Raw genomic sequence first — 21,282 nt, 5'->3', positions numbered from 1 at the left:
AGCAGTGCATGTCAGTCAGCCCAGCAATCACACTATCTAAAGTAACAAACATAGTACAAAGTACAAATAACTGAAGGAATAACGTTACTTTTTTGTGTTTTTTTATGTTTTCTTTTTCCTATATTTACATTGCGTTGTATGTTTTCTTATTGTGCAAAGCACGCTTTCTGGATGTGTTCTTATTTGCTAGTTAACATTTCTTGGTGCACCAACATTTCTTGGTGCCCACCCCATGTCCCCTGGAGCACCTGACCCAGGTGCAAGGCACCCCGGTCCCCACGGGCCCCAAGATCAAACTGCCTCCACAAGAGCCCGAGAGGACCCAGACCAGGAACTCACCGCCACAAAAACCCTGCCAGTCAACTGCCGTCTGAGAGGCTATAAGACCACCACACACACACACACACACACACACACACACACACACACACACACACACACACACACACACACACACACACACACACACACACACACACACACACACACACACACACACACACACACACACACACACACACACACACACACACACACACCACCAAGAAGCCAAAGACCCCACAAAGACAGCAGCACACAGCACTGCAAGAAAAGCCACCCTCCTGCTAAATCTGCTGAACAGCACCAGAGCTTTACATTATGTACAATGTTGTTTACATGTTGAACTTTTATCTATGTTGTCATGATGCTGCCTTCTTGGCCAGGTCTCTCTTAAGGCACAGTTTTTAAATCTCATTGAGGCTACCTGCATAAATAAAGATGGAATAACCCCATGTCTTAATAATAATCACATTGTGTTGTGTTGTGTTGCCTTGCGTTGCGTTGTGTTCAGAATCTGGGGTTTTTGGAGGGTTTTTTGACTGTGCTGTACAGCTCAGACAGATCCTCATCAGCATCCTGGCTTCTGCTTCTGAGGGGAAAAAATAAATGATAACGATCATGGACATTGTTTAAAACTCATGCATTTTTCCTCTCATAATGTGAAGGCCAGCTTACCCAGCATCAGTTTGGGGTGTTTTGATGTTGACAGCAGCATAGTGGTCAGGCTCCTCCTTCGCTCTTCTCTGAGGTCTGACGTTGGAGTAGATAGCATCTGTCTGTGTGTTGGGGAAGTGGACGGTGGTGTAGTCCAGGTCGTCCTCCTGGTCTGTCGGTTGTGTCTGTGCTGCAGCTGGTGTGTCAGACACACGACTCGGACCCGGGTTTACCTGAGGGGTGACATCATCAGACAGACAAGGTTACGTTACACTTGAGAAAACTCACTTTCTGACCCTTACTCTGTTTTGGAACTTACATCTTAAACTGCTCAACAATAGCCGATGGTTCTACGAATGAGTAGGCTTGGGCCAAATTATGTGATCATATCAAATATTGCAATATTTTGTGAATATCATATATATTAGTAAAGCACATGTAGAAACAAGCTGAGTTGACCAAACTGCTGTACAACATCCCATTCAAAACAACATAATCAGGCAAACAGGCAAACAGTAATACAGAGAGCGATTTTAAAGATGTTAAGATTCAAAGGCCAGGGAGTCAAGGTATGTTTTTAGGCTCGATTTAAAAGTGTCCAAAGAAGGGAGAGAGCTAACAGGGAGGGGTGGAGCTAACAGGGAAGGGCGGAGCTAACAGGGAGGGGTGGAGCTAACAGGGAGGGGCAGAGCTATTCCACAGTTTGGGGGCAGCAGCAGAAAAAGCACCTGGGACTGCAGGAGGAAACTAGTTGTCCCCTAAAGGGCGGAGGCCTCATTATGGATTGGTCTCCGTCCGTCCATCTGTTGGTCAGTTTGTTATAGTCACGCTGTAATGTTTACTTTGTGCGGCTAGGGGGCGGCATTGCCAATGAATGGGACTGACCCAAGTGTGGATCTCCATCACTGGTGGTGGATAACATGTTTAGCTTGTTTTCTTTTGCTCTAAACTTGTTGAGTTCCTCTTCCTCACCTGCAGCCTGTTGTCTGGTGTTCCTCCAGGTCCAGATGGTTGTCTGGAGGCCCTCTTCCTTCTGTTAGGAGGACAATGAACAAATAACTGAATTAGTGGATAAATGACTGAACTTTAAATATGTGTGTGTGTGTGTGTGTGTGTGTGTGTGTGTGTGTGTGTGTATGTGTGTGTGTGTGTGTGTGTGTGTGTGTGTGTGTGTGTGTGTGTGTGTGTGTGCGCGCATGTGTGTGTGCGTGTGTGTGTGCGGCAAAATAAAGGCGGGGTTTTCCATCCTCTACCTCTAAACAGAATAGCTCACCTGATCCAGAGGAAGACAAATAGGCATATGAGCACGATGACAACCAGGAGAAGAGTTGTAGTCACTGCAGCAGCTGTTAATTTCCATGGAGCTGAGAAGAGATCACATGAAAATACAAACTATTAATTGCCAGATTACAGGATGTTTAGGTCCATTACTGACTGATGATCTGACAAAAAAGTACAATACACTATTCTGACAAAAACTACAATACAATATGGTTGCTGATCAAATATCTCTGAAGTCTTTAAGTCTGTTAGAACTTGACTGTTGCAGCGAAGCAACAGAGCTCGCCATTTGAACTGACAGCTGACTCTGAGTCAACAGTGTCTGTGGGTCCAAGGACGAAGAGACAAATTATATATTGATCGAAAAACACCAAACTGATTAATAGTAAATAGTTGTTGGTGCAGGTTTAGCCAGGAGTGTAGAGAAGTAGGCTTGTGACAAGAAGATCTGTGGTTTGGATCTCCAGAGGAGCTTCTCTGTGAGCAACAGTCAGGGGCAAATTGGCCATCTGCAGTAGTGTGACTCTGAGCCACACAACGCAGATATAAAAAGATCTCAGGTGAAGGTGGATGGGGCTTCACAAGAACATCTCAGGTCCAGCTGCACACCCCCCCCCACCCACACCCACACACACACACACAGAGTGAAACTATCTTCTACATTGTATGAGTTGTGTTTGACTCACATGTGACAGTAACAGAGATGGAGTCAGATCTCCTTGTCCCCAGCTCATTCTCAGCTTCACAGTAATACTGTCCAGAGTCAGAGGACTGCAGGGAGACCAAGTCAAGCTGTGGACCTGTTGTCAAAGCTTCCTGGTCTGGAGGTCCATTCTTCTTGTACCAGGTGTAGGTAGCTGCTGGGCTGGCATCACTGCTGCAGGTCAGAGTCACTGAACTGCCCTCCACTGCTTCACCAGAGGAACTCACAGAGGGGGTCTTTGGAGCATCTGGATGAAATCATATTAACATTAACTATGAGATGAGGACGTGTTTTATCATTTAACTTATTTAAATGGTTCATAGCTGTGGGGTGGCACCATCATGAAGGTTAGAGAAGCAGGCTTGTGAATGAAACAATAGTTATGGTGATGAAGTGCAAATGTTGAATAATTGAATTGTACATTTTCAGACAGACAAACGAGGGGAGAGGCGGGGAGGGTTACTGGGGTCACATAATATGGAAATGAACAGAGGGTCGGGGCAAAATGCCTTTGGAATTGAGATAGGGGCTTTGAAGTGCCCCCATAAAATAAAGTCAACTTTCTGTATTCTAACGTTGCTGCAATTTGCAGCCTCTCTACTCTGTCTCTGCCTGGGTGCAGGCAGACACTGTCACATCACAGTGGGGCGGGGCTTCAGGGATCTGACTGGCCAGGTGGTACGGGCCGGGCCACATGCTCCCTATTAATCTGCCAATCAAGTTACAGCACCAAGCAACGAGACTACAAGTGAATATCATCATGCTGGTGTGTAGCAGCCATGAGACTGACTAACGAGCACAGACTAGGTGCACACACACTACCCAATAGGAGCGTAGACACTCCTGGTCTCATGCGGTCTCGCATGAGCTGCAAGAACCTCAAGATGGCGACGGCCACACTCCCATACTCCAGGCTTCAAAACACGAGTCCAAAAACCAAAGGGTGACATCACGCTGACTCTGTCCATATTTTTAGATGGTCTATGGTGCCACCCGGTCTCACGGCAGTTCATGAAATAACGTCTCGAGTGAAACCATAGCTAATCTAATGCTGCTTTCCAGACAACTCGGAATGTAGAGATTTTCCAACAATCACTCCACTGGAACGTCACTCAAGGTCAGAGTTCCTACTTGTAAACTTGGGGCAGATCCATCTAGCCTGACTTCATAGAGAATCAGATCGGATCCTGTTCATCGGATAACATGCAAACTCCACACAGAAAGGACCTGGGACAGACCGGGGTTCAAACCCGCGACCTTCTTGCTGTGAGGTAACAGCGCTAACCACTGAGTCAAATAGCACTTCATCGCGCACATGACTCAAAGGACTTTACAGAAAACAAGCCTAATAACATAACTGATCAACAATAGAACAGAATTATATCACTTTTACGCCTGCTCCATACCAGACGTAAAAGTTACACCCAGGCGCAGCGCATACAGGGCTTAAGACTACATGCTGCACTAGTCATAAAATTAAGTTAGTCGTAACTTTGAGTTCTATGTCGGACGTAGCGTTACACCTAGGCGTAGGCACTCGGCTCCAGGGAAACAGATTTTAGCAAGACATTATTCTAACCTAAATACAGTGATGCAGTAATGGTACATTAGGGAAAAGGCTCCAGCAAATGGTATTTTGTCAGTGACACACTGTGGAGTCAACTCACACACTGAAGGAGAGACACCCTCAAGTCCTTGTACAGCACAGGAATAGCTGTCTTCAGGACCAACGTTGCCTCTATAAGAAGGAGAAGGTTCTTCCTGAATTTTCTGTCCATTCTTGTACCAGAAGTATGAAGGACGAGGACAGCTGCTGAGACACTGCAGCTCTGCCTGGGTAGAAGACTGGGATGTGGTCACCTGCACCTTCGGGAGGTCTGGATATTTGAACAATGAACAGCAACATGTCATTGGATAAATATTCAATCACATGATAACAGCAGTTGCACCTCGAATAGCCAATCTGTCTGTTTACAAACATGCTGATTCTTCCTATTCCTAGATGTTGAAGACTGTGGAGTATTCGTAAATTAACTTGATTATCCAATTGATCTCTGAATTTGGGTGAAAAGAAATTCATGGTGATATAATCTATCAATTTTACAAACTGTTCTTACAATATTCAACTTTCATCGGTTAGTTTAAATGTGCCATGCTGTTGTATATATCAGTTTGTGTTCAACAGTACCTGTCACAGTCAGAGTTGTACCAGGAAAAGTACTTTTCCCATCAAAGTTTTGAGTTTTCAATGCGAAGCGATACTCGTCTGAATCGCTCTCCCTCAGGTCAGTGATTCTCAGAGTGGAGCGTCCTTTCTCTGCTTCAATCTGCTGAACATGACCTGCATTCTCTGAGTCCTCACTAAGGTCCTCAGGTTCTGAGGAATCCTGCCATCCATGACTACGTGTCAGACGAAACCAGAATTTAGATACAACATTCTCATCATAGGTGTTGTATCTGCAAGAAATGTCCACTGATGAGCCCTTCAAGGCACAGATGCTTCTGTTGGTGTAAGTCACTCTGCAGGTTTGACCGTCGGCACCTGAAAGATGAGACAGTTTTTAAACATCATCTTTCACTTCAGTCACACAGAGCAGCTTGTATTCTTGTTGGGATCTGACAGCAGAAATGTTTCTGATCAAAGGGCAGAACATAGCACTACCACTGACGAGGGGGTGGTTGATCTGTACTGGGGTCACCCATATTAAACACATGCAGTCATGGTACAGTAGGCTACATTAGATCAAAGGCTCAGGTGATGTCAATACAGTGACACACTGTGGAGTCAACTCACACACTGAAGGAGAGAGGAAATCCTCAAGTCCTTTTACAGCACAGGAATAGCTGTCTCCAGGACCAAAGTTGCCTGTATAAGAAGAAGAAACCCCTTCCTTAATCTTCTCTCCATTCTTGTACCAGATGTAGGCGGGATAACGACCAGGACGACAGCTGCTGTGACACTCCAGCTTTGCCCAGGTAGAAGACAGGTATCTGGTCACCTGCACCTGGAGATCTAGATATGTGAACAAGGAACAGACGTGTCATTAGAGACTAAATATTCAGTCACAGACACACACGTGCACGCACACAGTCTCTCTCTCTCTCTCTCTCTCTCTCTCTCTCTCTCTCTCTCTCTCTCTCTCTCTCTCTCTCTCTCTCTCTCTCTCTCTCTCTCTCTCACATACACACGCACGTCATGATATCGCCGTGTTGGTGTCGTTCCTGGACTAACATTTTTGCCTAGAACGGGCCGGGAAAACCCGGCCCCAAACTCATTTGATTGGTCGCTGCAATTGCTTCTTTCTGTTCAACAAGTAAAAAAGATGATTAGGGTTAGGGTTTTCTTATCCAACGACGACCAGACCCAAACGCTAACCCTAACCACATTGTTGTACTTGCCTAAACCTGTCTAACCCTAATGTGTGTGGTTCGACCGGGAGAGGAACCCAAGTACTCAGATTGGAAGGCGCGCACCTTATCCATTAAGCGATAGGACTAAGGAATTATTTGCCTATCTAAATGCAAGAGGTTGTTCAAGCAATTTGAGAGCATGATTTATAAATTTGACATTTGGATTTTGGACCCTTGGACTCAAAAAACCATAATGTGTGCTTACATTTGCTCTGCTTGTCTTCAGACTGTACGCTCACACTCAAACATGTTCTGCTTGGACAGATTTCCTGCACTCGCACTCAAAGATCCCCTGCTCACACTTACATTTGCTCTGTTTGCGCTCAAACTCTGCCTGCATGTAAATGTCCTCCCCCCCCCCCCCCCCTCCCCTCCCCTCCCCTCCCCCTTCAAACTGCTTCTGTGCGCTCTTGAAACTTCTGTTTCTCTTCTCTCAGATTTGGTGTGCAACAATCCTGTCAGAAATCCACAGCCAATAGAATGCCAGGATAGTGTCACATGATCGCTGGGTCGGGGATTATGTGACACAAAAAAAATTGAGAAAAGAGAAGAGATCAAAGAGCAGAAGTTTCAAGAGTGCACATAAGCAGTTTGAAGGGGGAGGGGAGGACATTTAGAAATAATTCCATATTGGACCTATATATTTTTTCAGGAAGAAGCAATTATGTCGACCAATCAAATGAGTTTGGGGGTGAGGTTTTCCCTGCCCGTACTAGGAACACATTTTTATCCAGGAATGACACCGACATGGTGCCACACACACACACACACACACACACACACACACACACACACACACACACACACACACACACACTGTTAGGAATCATAGGGAGGGTTATCGTCCTTCTTCTCCTTTCTTCCTTGTTTCCTTTCCTAAACACTTGTGACTGGTTTTCATTGAGAAATGAGGTGTGGTTAAGCTGTGTGTCCATGTGATGTCATTGAGGTGCGCACGCAGCCACTGAAGCAGATTTATGAATGAACACTGCCCAGGTGTGCGCGCGGCAGATTTGAATGAATGCTCGAGACGCCACACCACGCCAGAGGACCGACACACTCACACACTTCTCTTCGGGACCGATACACTTAGTTATTGAGAACCAGCTTTTTGTTTTGCATTGTGGATCCTTCCAACAATAACTTAAACTGAACTGAAACGACAAAGACGGAGCTCGCCGCTCTGGAGAGCCAAGACGGTGCTGGCGAGGCCTTGTCAGAGATCAGCTAACGTAGTCAGCTACTACATGACATCAATCTACTACTACGGTAAGCTGACCCACCTCTACTAGTGACTTTCTCGTTTGGAAACCAGTCCTTTGTTTTGTCCATTTCTATCCCCTCTTTTCTGCTCTTTCACATACTCCAGGTTAGGACTAGCTTCGATAGCTAAAGGCTACAAACAACTCTTGTCCCCTAGACTGCTAGTCCATTACATTACATTACATTACGTCATTTGGCAGACGCTTTTATCCAAAGCGACTTACAATAACACATTTTTTGTCTGCAATAGAACAATCAACTATGGAGCACAGTCTATGACAACTACAGCTTCTGAAGGAACAGTGGTACAAGTTTAGGTTAGTGGTACAAGGTTGGTTAGTTTTTTTTTTTTTTTTTTTTTAATATAAGGAAAGAGAGAGACGAGGTTAGATCAAGAAGGGCCCAGATGGAGCCTGAAAAGGTGTGTCTTTAGTCTTTTCCGAAAGATCGGCAGTGATTCAGCAGTCCTGACCGAAGGTGGAAGCTCGTTCCACCATTGAGGTGCCAGGGACGAGAAGAGTCGAGATCGGGATGAGCGACTTTTGAGCCCCCGTAGCGAAGGAGGGGCGAGGCGACCTGCACTGGTGGAGGAGCGAAGGGAGCGGTGACAGGTTTGGAACCTGACCATGGATTGCAGGTACCGGGGAGCTGTCTGGTGTACTGCCCTGTAGGCCAGTACCAGTGTCTTGAATTTGATGCGGGCCGAGATGGGAAGCCAGTGGAGCTCCTGGAAGAGGGGAGTGACGTGAGAGAATTTGGGTTGGTTGAATATCAGACGGGCTGCAGCGTTCTGAATGAGCTGAAGCGGTCGGATGTCGGTGGCAGGTAGGCCGGCCAGAAGCACGTTGCAGTAGTCCAGGCGGGAGGAGACAAGAGACTGGACCAGGAGGTGAGTCGCTTCTCTTGTGAGAAAGGGACGGATTTTGCGGATGTTGTAGAGAGAGAACCTACAGGAGCGCGCTGTAGCAGCTATGTTGGCAGAGCAAGACAGCTGGTTGTCAAGGATCACCCCGAGGTTCTTGGCTGTTTGGGAGGGGAGTACAGTGGTGTTGTCAATGGAGATGGAGAGATCTGCAAGAGGGCAGTCTTTTCCTGGGAGGAAGAGTAGCTCGGTCTTACCAAGGTTGAGCTTGAGGTGGTGGGCAGACATCCAGTCGCCAATGTCTTTGAGGCATGCAGAGATGCGAGCCTCGATTTGAGTGTCAGAGGGGGGGAAAGAAAGGAAAAGCTGGGTGTCATCAGCATAGCAGTGATAAGAAAAGCCATGAGAAGAGATCACATAGGCAAGAGATCTGATATAGAGAAGGAAAAGTAAGGGGCCCAGGACTAGTCCGTAACATAAATTGGGAGGCCCGTCCGGAATAAATCCGATTGTTTAAAATTAGCGTTAGTTTAGTCAGTACATCCAAACATTCTGTTTTTGTGGAAAAAGCACAGTGAGTTGGATTCAGCTCGTTAAAAGCCGTATGTGTCCAGGTTTAGCGTTAGGTCTGGCATACGCGCTACGAGCAGACTACTTAGCTGTTCGGTGCAAACCATTTTTCCCACAAACAGAAGTTTGCGTATGTATATGAAACTGGTTAGCTTTAGAAATTAGGTGAGTACAATAATATAACGTTAAAATAATTACTGTGTGTGTTGGGGTTAAAAACGGGGATATAGCGTTGGTTAATGGGTCCCTGGTAACTCTAGTTTGGCTGGTTAGCTGCTAGCTATTTGGCTAAATTTTGTTAGCGTTGGTTGCTTGTCGGTTTTGTGAGTGTGCGACAAGGTAAATAAACTTAACGTTGCTGGCAGTGGTCCGTCTGGTAAGTAGCAGTGTTAATAAGTGCTCTAGTATGGCTTTGGTGTGTATGGCTTTGGTGTGTAATGATGACATGTAATGATTTGTAGGAATAGTGACTTGTTGCAAGCTACCGCTTGTCTTGTTTGAGTGCCGGTTGTGACGTTACGTTTTGTAGGTAAGGCTATTGGTATTTACCTTTTTGTAAGGTGATTTTGTTAGGGTACTGTCCCTTTGTGTTGGCCTACTTTTGTGAGCAGTGGCTCTAATGTCACGTTTAGGTAAGTACGGTTATTTGTAATCCCTTGTTAAGGTGATTCTGTCAGGGTAGTCCCCCTTTAGCCTACTTTAGTGAGCAGTTAAACTGTAACGCACGTAAGTAACCATGTCAGAGTTCAATGTTGATGAGTTTTGTGGCACTGATTTTGGGCGCAATGATTTGCGCAAGCTTAAAAAGGAAGAGTTGCTTGCTGTGGCTGCTTTTTGTGAATTGGAGATTTCTCCGGAAATGAAAAAGCTACAGATTGTGGAGACTCTCATGTTAGAGCTGCAGGTGGAGGATCCTGTACAGAAGGAGAAGGAGAGAGCAGAGGGAAAGAGAGCGGAGAAAGAGGATTGTTTGTTTCAGCTCGAGTTAGCGCAAGTGGCAGCAAGAGAACAAGAGCGAAAAATTGAGCTTGCAAAATTAGCGTATGAACAAGAAAAGCTTAAAGCGAATAGCCATGCTTTGCAACGCAAACATGAAGTGCGCTTTGATGTGTCCAGTTGTTTGAGACTCATGCCAAAGTTTAACCGTGACGATGTGGGATCTTTCTTTGAAGCATTTGAGAAAATTGCCAGGGAGCTAGAATGGCCTGAAGACAAGTGGGCTCTGCTCATTCAGACCGTACTTGAGGGTAAAGCCCAGGAAGCTTACGCTGCACTTGACACGAACGAAAGCAGGGAGTATGATGCCGTAAGAAAGGTGGTTTTGGCAGCCTATGAGGTGGTGCCAGAAGCCTACAGGCAGAAGTTTAGGGCCTTGCAGCGTAAACCTGGTGATACTTTTTTGGATCTCGCTAGGCAACAGGAGGCTGTGTTTGACAGGTGGTTAGCAGGCATGCACACCTACACCTTTCAAGACCTGCGGCAGCTTATGCTGGTGGAGCAATTTAAAACTAGCTTACCCCGGCATATCGAAATACATCTAAATGAGACAGCCGTCGATAACTTAAAGAAAGCCGCCATAGCAGCTGATTCATATGAGTTAACTCATAGAGAAGTGCCTGGGAGAGGTAAGTTTGGCCGACATGATGGGAGGCCGGCTGTAACAACTGGCAGTTCCAGGCCTGTGGAGGCTATCCCAGTAAAGTTTAGTCCCACCTTTGTTCAGTCTCAAGGATCAGGGAAACGATTTGAGAAGCCATATGAGAAGTCACATGAGAGGTCATATTTTCCCAGAAACGATGTAATTTGTAATTACTGTAAAAAGCCCGGCCATATGAAGTCCAGTTGTCTCAGTCTCAAGAGGAGAGACGGAGAGGGGAAAGCAGTAGGATTGGTCCGCACCTACGCTCAGATTGGTCCCTGTGAGGCGGATGGGTGGAACCTGCCGTCCTGCCCAATAGATAGAGAGTTTGAGGGTTTTGTGTCAAAAGGGGGAGTTTCTGGCGCGCCTGGTGGTAAGATGGTCCCGATCTCCATCTTGAGGGACACAGGTGCCACACAGTCCTTACTGCTCCAGGGTGTCATAGACCTACCTCCGGACACCTATTTACAGGCTTCTACCCTGTTGCAGGGCGTGGGAGGTGGTTTCATTAGGGCTCCTCTGCACAAGATTTATCTTGAGTCTAATGTTGTAAATGGACCAGTAGTGGTAGCCATTATTCCTTCTTTGCCAACGGAAGGGTTTGCTCTTGTGTTGGGTAATGATTTGGCTGGTACTAAAGTTTGCGTGACGCCCGTTGTGAGTGGAACACAGTGGAGCAGCTCCAAGATGAGGCTGTGATGCTAACTGAGATGGCCACACTGGAGCAAACTAGAGAAGTGCTCATTGAGGAGGTAGAGGCTGGAGAAGCCGGTAAAGAGTCAAACTCAACAGCTGATAACAACAGGGAGGCAAAGTCTCTAGCTGGCAGCGTAGTTGAGATGACACAGGTGGAAGCTAATAAAGAGCACGGTGGAGTGTTAGAGCTAGCTACGAATGTGGATTCAGTTGGGCAGTCACCGCCAACTGGTGAGGAAAATCTGTCCCTCTGCCAGATTCCACACTTTTCTGAACCTAAGGGTGAAGATAGGGCTGAGAATGAGACCTACAAGGGGAAAACAGATAGTTGCTTCATGAGCGAGGAGACATTGGTGTCAGTTGAGGGGTCTCATGATAACCACACGGCCCACGCAGAGTTAAATCTGGATGTGGTGGAAGACTGCAGAACAGAGGTTAGCGCCTCATATCTTTTTGGTCCAGGATGTCCCAGTTCTGTCAAATTGAGACTGGACTACTCTTTAAAATCTCGTGATGGAAAGTCTGACGTGAAGGATGTCAGGCGTGATGCTAAACTGCTTGAAATCACAGACACTGAGTTTGATGAGTACCCAGGTTATTTGACAGTGGCACAGGAAGGGGTTCATGTCATCGATCCTGATCCAGTGATGGGCAGAAATGTCTTGGAAGAAATGAATGCAGATAAGTGCCTGTTACCAAATAAGGCCAAGCCTAATGTATGCAAAAATGCAATCATTGCCGACTGTTGGTCCGCAGGATGAGGAAGGAAAAAAAGTAAAAATATTTATGATGGAAATAAGAGTGGAACTTGTCTAAACGACAATAGAAGTTCTAATTAAATTAAATGATTCTCACTGCAAAAGGAGGATTTGTGGGTTATTAAACCTAGGTGATTCCTCATACAGTATTTTTGAGATTTTCTATTCTAGATTTTGTGGTGACGGTTACATGTGAATTTTAAAGTTTTCTACTATTACGCTGTTTATATTTTTGTAAATTTTGTATGTAAACAAAAAGAAAATGTGAAAATGTTAAGAGAAACATGATGGAAAAAAAAACATACAAAAACACAGGTTGGAACCCAATGTTTTTTTTTTGTTGTAGGGAGGGAGGAATGTTAGGAATCATAGGGAGGGTTATCGTCCTTCTTCTCCTTTCTTCCTTGTTTCCTTTCCTAAACACTTGTGACTGGTTTTCATTGAGAAATGAGGTGTGGTTAAGCTGTGTGTCCATGTGATGTCATTGAGGTGCGCACGCAGCCACTGAAGCAGATTTATGAATGAACACTGCCCAGGTGTGCGCGCGGCAGATTTGAATGAATGCTCGAGACGCCACACCACGCCAGAGGACCGACACACTCACACACTTCTCTTCGGGACCGATACACTTAGTTATTGAGAACCAGCTTTTTGTTTTGCATTGTGGATCCTTCCAACAATAACTTAAACTGAACTGAAACGACAAAGACGGAGCTCGCCGCTCTGGAGAGCCAAGACGGTGCTGGCGAGGCCTTGTCAGAGATCAGCTAATGTAGTCAGCTACTACATGACATCAATCTACTACTACGGTAAGCTGACCCACCTCTACTAGTGACTTTCTCGTTTGGAAACCAGTCCTTTGTTTTGTCCATTTCTATCCCCTCTTTTCTGCTCTTTCACATACTCCAGGTTAGGACTAGCTTCGATAGCTAAAGGCTACAAACAACTCTTGTCCCCTAGACTGCTAGTCCGTAACAACACACACACACACACACACACACACACACACACACACACACACACACACACACACACACACACACACACACACACACACACAGACACACACACACACACACACACACACACACACACACACACACACAATCACAACATCAGCATTTCAATGATGAAGAACTATTTGGAACTGATCAAAGTGTTACCTGTGACAGTCAGAGTGACTCCAGGTGAGCCAGTATATTTCCCATCTTGGTTTGTTGTGAACCTGAACTTGTACACAGCTGAGTCAGTGTCTCTCAGGTCTGTGATTGTCAGCCTGTGTTTCTTCTGATCAGCATGATACTTCACACGACCTGCATACTGTGATTCTGCAGTGTTCAGATCCACATCCTTTGGGTTACTATGCCAGAATGTTTTTTCAACTGTACGGCCGGATGGGTGTCTGTAGGTGCAGCTTATGTCCACTGCTGATCCTTTTAAAGCACAGATCTCAGTAGCAGGGTAGGTCACTCCCCAGACATACTGACCCTGCACCACTGTAACACAGAGCACATGATAAATCACATCACATTCATAAACACATCAGAGGACAGACTGTCATGTTAGTATGGAGCTGCTGTAGAGGCTGCTGGACTACATTTCTTAAAAACACTTTGGCCATTTGCATAATTTCAGCCCCAATGTTAACAGAATAGTTTACACTACTGGAGCGTTCTGCACTCTCGTTTAACAATGACAGTAGAGAAATAATGTCAATATAGTAAATACAGATCTTTTGAATTCACAGAGTGATTGTTTAGCTTCAGAAGACTCAAATCTGCTGCGAGTAATTTTCTTTCTTTTTTTGGTCATTTTGGAAATCTAATCCCGTTTTACTTCAGTTGTTTTGGAGAAGGCTGCGTTGAAGTTGTGCTGACAACCTTGTTTTGTGTTATTATGGACCAACATATTTCACCTGTGTTTCATGAGAGCGAGATGATGACAGAATATTCATTATTTCAGGGGTCAGCGATGTCAGATTTGCATGTTCTCCACGTGTTTGTGTGGGTTTCCTCCAGGTGCTCCGGTTGCCTCCCAGTCTAAAGATATGCAGAGTTGTATAGTAATGTAACCTAGTAAATGTATTATGATGTATATGATGCATGTAATGTGAACAGGGCACTCCTGAAAAAGAGAGCATTGCTCTCAGTGAGGCTCCCCTGTATAAATTAAGATTCATTAAATTAAATTAAAATTAAATAGTCCAGGTTGTCCTGGAAAAAATAAAATGTATGTCACTTGATTGTGCATTCCAGGGTTGAGGTTATACACGCATTATTACACCGTATCCGGGGTACGGTGGTGCAGTGGTAAGCGCTGTCACCTCACAGCTCGAAGGTCCTGGGTTCGATTCCCACCTGGGACGCTGTGGGCGCTGGAGTTGTGACCCCCCCATATCTTCAGTGCCTACTGCCAAGGTGGGCTATCTCATCGAAAGGGCCTTTCTGTGTGGAGTTTGCATGTTCTCCCCGTACCCCCCAGGGGTTTCCTCCGTACATAACCCCCCACTAAAAACATGCAGAAGATCGTCATCCGACCAGTGACGACAACATCTGAAGTTGGTCCAATGATGCTCCAATGAAGGTCCCCGGGCGCTGGAAAGAAATAGCGACCACTGCTCCTGGCCTGCCCCCTGGAGGAAAGGACAAGCCTGGATCGGTCAAATGCAGAGGACATATTTCACCGGCCACCGTCAGCATGAGTGTGTGTAGTGGCCGCATGCATGTGTTGTAGTGTGTTCGTGTGACAATAAAGACGGGCTGCCGTCTGAAATCGTGTTTTTACAGAAGGAGACCAAATCGATGGACCAAAAATAGGAAAAAATTGCTTTGACCAAAGAGAGGATGTTTCTGGGGTTGAAGCTGTCAGCGAAAACTCTCCTCAGACTCAAATATGATGTTGAATAGCTGCACTCTGCATGCTACATAATAGACTCTATGGGTGCATTTTCACATCAGGATTGCTTTTGTTCCGTTCCTTTCAGTGCGCGAGTACGATTGCCCCCCTCCCCTCTCCCCTGCTGGTCAACTTTCACATTACAACATTTCTTACACACTCGGGAACGGAACACTTGCAGAGTACACTTGTGTCATCAACTACGCCTGGAGTGTATCCTCCATCCTATGTGTGTGTGTGTGTGTGTGTGTGTGTGTGTGTGTGTGTGTGTGTGTGTGTGTGTGTGTGTGTGTAGGTGCGTGTAGGTGTGTGTGTGTGTGTGTGCGTGCGTGCGTGCGTGCGTGCGTGCGTGTCAGGAAAAATACATTAAACAATTTCTCTCAGGGGTGGATCCATAAAGCAGCAGTTGTATCACTGTAGGTCAAGAAGTCAAAACCTGGGACCTGTTTTGTTCCCCGTTCTTTTTACTTCCTGTTTGTTGGTCACTTTGTAACTTGTATGTTGCAAAGCGCTATACATGCAACATCTCTGATGTTTATCATGTCAGCTCTGGGTTAAGCCAGGCTGAAGTAGGGCAGTCTACAGACAAACTGTATATATGTTCAGTCATGTATATTATGAAGTGACATTGGAACATGAACGTAGGCAGTTGTTAGTTGGATTGAGGCGGGATGTGGTACACGATGTAGCATCAGACCAGCAGGAACAGGATTGCATTGAACCAGTTTGACTGAACAGGATCAAAGCTAGAACTGTCCTAAATCATGAGAAGAGAGAGATGCATGAAATAGGGTATACTCTGTACTCTGCTTGGGTTGTTCACACACTGTGCTGACAGTGACACTGTGGTCGGGCTGCTTAGCTGCTGACTGTGACAGGAAACTGTAAATAGATGTTGAGTTGTGAAGAAGTATTAAGCCACACCTAGATGCAAACGCACATTAGTATAGCCATGAATGCAAAGGCAAACACTTATGGTGGACTGGTAGAGTTTGGTTAAGATGTATATGTTATAGAGTGAAATTTGGCAAATGAAAAATCTTCCATGAGAAATGAGAACATATCTGCCATGAATATAGTCTTTTACAATATTCTAATTACTACTATTCTAAGTATCTAATACAAAGTGTGGCACTCTTAAGAAAGTAGTCATTGTATGTCAAAGTAATAACACTGCTGCTCCCTGGCTTCCCTATATTGGAGCTTGTGAATGATTAATTGTGGCCTCAACATGGACATGCAGCCATTTTGAAATGATCTTAGGCAGCACAGTGGCTCAGTGGTTAGTAGCTAGTTGCCTTAAACAAGTTGTGGGTGTGACATGTACTGTATATGATGCTGTGTAAAGCCCTTTGAGATATGCTTGTGGTCAGGGTGAGAAATTCGCCATTTTAGGTTTAAGGCCATCCGGCCTTCTGCATCGCCATTTTTTAGCGCACAAGGTCACATGACAGGGCACAAAGGTCATTTTACTCTGTTGACATCGTGAAGAGCGATTGTTCTGAAATGTGTGTTAAAATGGTTCAATGACACATCCTTTGCATAGAGCAGCTACATTAAACTGAGACCACTGATGCTTTTAAAGCAACTGACAGTAGCAGGCTGGTAACAGGGCACTGCCAAGGTGGCCTTAGAGATCTCAGGGCATCACGGCTAGGGATGGGAATTGATTCCCATCCCTTGATAAGATTCCGATAAGGAATCGATCCGATTCCTTATCGATTCTCTTATCGATTCTCATTGGTCAAGGGGGGGAGGGGGGGAAGACAAACGGGTTTATTAAAATTAATTTTCTTTTATATCATTATTATTAATATTATTATTATTATTATTATTATTATTATTATTATTATTAGTAGTATTATTATTACCTTTATTATTATAATTATGTAATTATGTATTATTATTCCGCTGAGATCAGATTGCTCTTTTCAATCCCATACCAAGCAGGGATCAACGTGTCTGTTAAACTGGCTCTGTTTGGGGGTTTGTATTTTGGGTTGAGCATCTGGCATCTCCCTATAGAAAAGATATAGTGGGAATGAATGAAACAGAACTAGTGGTTAGAATATGTCATATAAATATGACATTTTAGTTTAGCTGGCATGTCAGACAAACTTAGTCACTGCTCGGTGACATTCGTTTACCCTCGCCTCGTCGCCTGGTCATTTTACTCTTCCCTGCCTGGGTGAATGGAGGGGCTAGAGGTGCGCAGCACAAGAAGTACTCGCTGCAGCCTCTGACCCAGAGCGACTACCAGTCTCTGAACCAGTCTCTGAACGTCATCATTAATCTAAATTAAATGGATGGAAATGGAGTATTAGTGAAATCTGGTTTACACAATGAAACACATGAATGAAACAAATGGCATGAACACTAAACACACAATAGATAGGGGCTGGAGGAGTTTACCTTCCATATCAACCTTCCATATTAACAGACGCGCTAACGTTAGCCGCGCTGCTGTTAGCCACGTTATCGTCACTCCATAGCACATCAAAAACGTGACATTCCTGCAAAATTATTGCATGCTGTGCTGTGTGGACAAATGTTTCTGCATATTGCTAGTATTTCCCCCCTTTGACGAAATAGAGGTTTTACAAGCATTGCAAGTGGCACTGTGGTCATCTTTTCACTTCTGCTTCTGCCTAGACACCATGGTGGCTGCGTCGGGTCTAAACAAAACAAGGCTGCGTGCGTGTCGCAGTGTGTGACGTCATCGCGCATGGAATCGATAGTGGAATTGTTAAGGACTTTGGCTAACGATTCCAAGGAATTGATCCACTGGGATCCGGTTCTCAACAAGACAAACAACCAAACAAAAACAATGCATTCAAAGTAAATACATAGATCTTGCCCTGTTGGCAGCTAAGAAATGCATAGCTTTAAATTGGAAAGCATCCAATCCCCCAGCTGTAGTTCACTGGTGGAATTAACTCTCAAGCTACCATACATTGGATAACATTTACTACAAGAGCAAAGGCAGATTCTTAGACATCCCCAAAATATGGCAACCACATACAGAGTTTGACTTTGGTTGTTTGTCCAATAGTCTTGTTTGTTCTTGGATTATTGTGTATTTTATGCAGTTTTCTTGTTTTGTTTTGTTGTGTTTTGATGTTCGTTGTGGGGGATATGGGATATGGGATATGATAGTCCATGTATGTCATGTAAATACCTCATGTTCTTTCTTAAAGTTCTTCTTAAAAACGCTTTAATTTGGATTACCAGGGTCACAAGGTTCTGGTGTGGCAGGGGTGCTTAAGTGTCGGCTGAGTCATGAGGGTGGTGTCCTGGGTGTCTGAGGCCAGCCATGGGGCTCACAGGCCGGGTAGTGGCAGGCTTAGTGGCGAGGGCGGTGTCTGGGTCGAGCCATGGGGCTCACAGGGTGGTGGCAGGCTGGGTGGTGAGGGGCATGTCCTGGGTGGGGCCGGCATGGGGCTCACAGGGTGGGTAGTGGCAGGCTGGGTTGTGAGGGTGGTGTCCTAGGTGTCTGAGGCCAGCCATGGGGCTCACAGGGTGGGTAGTGGCAGGCTGGGTTGTGAGGGTGGTGTCCTGGGTGTCTGAGGCCAGCCATGGGGCTCACAGGGTGGGTAGTGGCAGGCTGGGTTGTGAGGGTGGTGTCCTGGGTGTCTGAGGCCAGCCATGGGGCTCACAGGGTGGGTAGTGGCAGGCTGGGTTGTGAGGGTGGTGTCCTGGGTGTCTGAGGCCAGCCATGGGGCTCACAGGGTGGGTAGTGGCAGGCTGGGTTGTGAGGGTGGTGTCCTGGGTGTCTGAGGCCAGTCATGGGGCTCCCAGGGTGGGTAGTGGCAGGCTGGGTTGTGAGGGTGGTGTCCTGGGTGTCTGAGGCCAGTCACAGGGTGGGTAGTGGCAGGCTGGGTTGTGAGGGTTGTGTCCTGGGTGTCTGAGGCCAGTCATGGGGCTCACAGGGTGGGTAGTGGCAGGCTGGGTTGTGAGGGTGGTGTCCTGGGTGTCTGAGGCCAGCCATGGGGCCCACAGGGTGGGTAGTGGCAGGCTGGGTTGTGAGGGTGGTGTCCTGGGTGTCTGAGGCCAGCCTTGGGGCTCACAGGGTGGGTAGTGGCAGGCTGGGTGGTGAGGGGGGCGTCCTGGGTGGGGCCGGCATGGGGCTCACAGGGTGGGTAGTGGCAGGCTGTGCCCCCACCTGGGGGGGATGGCTAAGCCCCTGTGGGGGGGGCACGGCTATGGCCCTGTGATATATCAACTCCAATCCGAATACAGTCCTGGTTTTACACATCGTGGGCCGCGGACCATAGGTTGAACAACCGCGGCGGAAAGAAAATAATTGCTGCACTTGGGGGGGGCGGGGGGGGGGGGGGGGGGGGGGCGGGTGGCTGTGGCCCTGAGGCTACACACATTCTTTACAGTTACAAAATTCTGCTAAAAGTAGAAGTACTGTTTCAACTTGTTTACTCAAGTAAAAGTAAAAAAAAGTACAGGCTCTGACATGTGCAAAGTATAAATATATATAATTTATACTTAATTATATTAATATAAAATATATATAATTATATAAATATATATCTATTTTTACCGGCTGTTTTTGTGCAAAGCTAACTGAACCTCACGTCATATTAATATAGTTTGAAGACTATTAATCTAAACTTAAAAGATCATCTCCAAACATGTTTTAAGATGTATTAAGACTGATTAATAATTTGTGTGATATGGTTTTTCCACAAAAAAGTGACAAATGACATCTAGGTAACTCCTCCCTCATTAGGCTACATTGTTGGTGTGATGTGATGAGAGAGAGAGAGAGAGAGAGAGAGAGAGAGAGAGAGAGAGAGAGAGAGAGAGAGAGAGGAAGTCAAGCGAGCTAGACTATGCATGAAGAGAGGGAGTGGTAGTAGCATGAAAGCTTGGGACAGCGCGAGACGAGAGATACATTTATTTTTGTCTGCCGTGCATTAAAATTAAAGTAACTACCCTGTTGTGAACATGTAAGGAGTAGAAAATACAGATGTTTGTGTTAAAATGTATAGTAAAAGCAAAAAGTTGTCAGAAAAATAAAGAAGGCTACAGATACCGGAAAATATTACTTCATTACAGTACTTAAGTACAAATACTTTGTTACTTCCCATCTCTGGCTTCAGATGAATAAATGCCCATTTTGCATGTTTTTAACCACCAAATGCACTTGTCGTGAAATAGCATTTGCCAAACTGTCTTTATAATGTGCACAACATGATGTCAGGGCAGTGAGGCTTTGACCTTTGCACTCCACAGTGTTGATGCTTTGAATAGTAACTAGTGCACCTACTTAGGCAGCTAGGAATTTAACCTTAGTTACTTATCCTGTATTGTCTCTGTGGGGAAATTCATCCTCTGCATTTGACCCATATCCTCTACTACAGTAGGAACCTTCCTAGAACTAGGAGCAGTTGGCAGCCGCAGTGCAGCGCCCGTGGAGCCCCAGTTCTTTTGCCAGTGCCTTGCTCAGGGGCACTGGCAGGAGTATTAACCCTAACATAGACCAACATAACCCCAAACTCAACTTTGATGGTGGGAAGAAACCAGAGGACCCAGAAGAAACCCACACAAACACGGAGAGAACATGCCAACTCCACACAGAAAGGATCTGGAACGGACTGGGGTTTGAACTCGGGTCCTTCTTGCTGTGAGGCAACACTGCTAACCACTGAGCTACTGCACCGTTATTCTACCCTACAGTCTCTGTAGGTTGCTCTTAGCATGCCAGCAAAATGCCTATACAATGTAAATGTACAATACCTGGCACAGACAGAAGGAAGACGATGAATCCAGTTGCTGCTGTTGTAAAAGTCATAGCTGCTCCTCTCCTCTCTGTCCAGGCTGCAGAGACGTTCAAACATGTCAGCAGGGACGTCATGATGGACACAACATGAGAAATAGATCAGTTATCACATCAAAAACACAACTACTAATATTATCTGACAATGTGCAGTCTACTATCATTACCCTCGTCATTGATCAAAGTATTAACACAATTGGACGGTTCTCCAAAATAAGTCCTGCATGATAACGTTTCAAATGGCTGTTACATTTTGAGCAATAAGCCATAAAACGAAACATTAAAAGACAAGTACTCTAATAAGACTTACAGTGGAGGAGGATGACGTCTTGTGTGGTTGGCACAGACAGACTGGAGACTGTGGAGGTAAAGAGCAGCTAGCTTCCTTCCTCTTTACATTAGTAACACGTGACAGCAGTGAGCCAGTAAAACCATGCA

General features: G+C 45.6%; 1 protein-coding gene across 1 annotated transcript; it reads right to left on the bottom strand.

Moving 5' to 3' along the window:
* Positions 1–828: 828 nt before the first annotated feature.
* Positions 829–21,282, bottom strand: LOC310791096 (uncharacterized protein; the record flags this gene model as incomplete). The annotated part of the gene is made up of 11 exons (XM_083652798.1): positions 21,155–21,282; positions 20,805–20,885; positions 13,322–13,654; positions 5,754–5,972; positions 5,148–5,501; positions 4,627–4,836; positions 3,057–3,206; positions 2,249–2,321; positions 1,948–2,008; positions 997–1,208; positions 829–910 (listed from the first exon to the last, which is right to left on the bottom strand). The coding sequence occupies exons 2-11, from the start codon at positions 20,857–20,859 to the stop codon at positions 829–831; spliced, it is 1,749 nt and encodes a 582-aa protein (XP_083508924.1). The 5' UTR covers positions 20,860–20,885; positions 21,155–21,282.

Source organism: Poromitra crassiceps (assembly GCF_964638095.1).
Source record: "Poromitra crassiceps genome assembly, chromosome: 16".
In the NCBI taxonomy this organism is placed as follows: domain Eukaryota; kingdom Metazoa; phylum Chordata; class Actinopteri; order Beryciformes; family Melamphaidae; genus Poromitra; species Poromitra crassiceps.
This window is presented reverse-complemented; position numbering and strand designations above follow the sequence as displayed.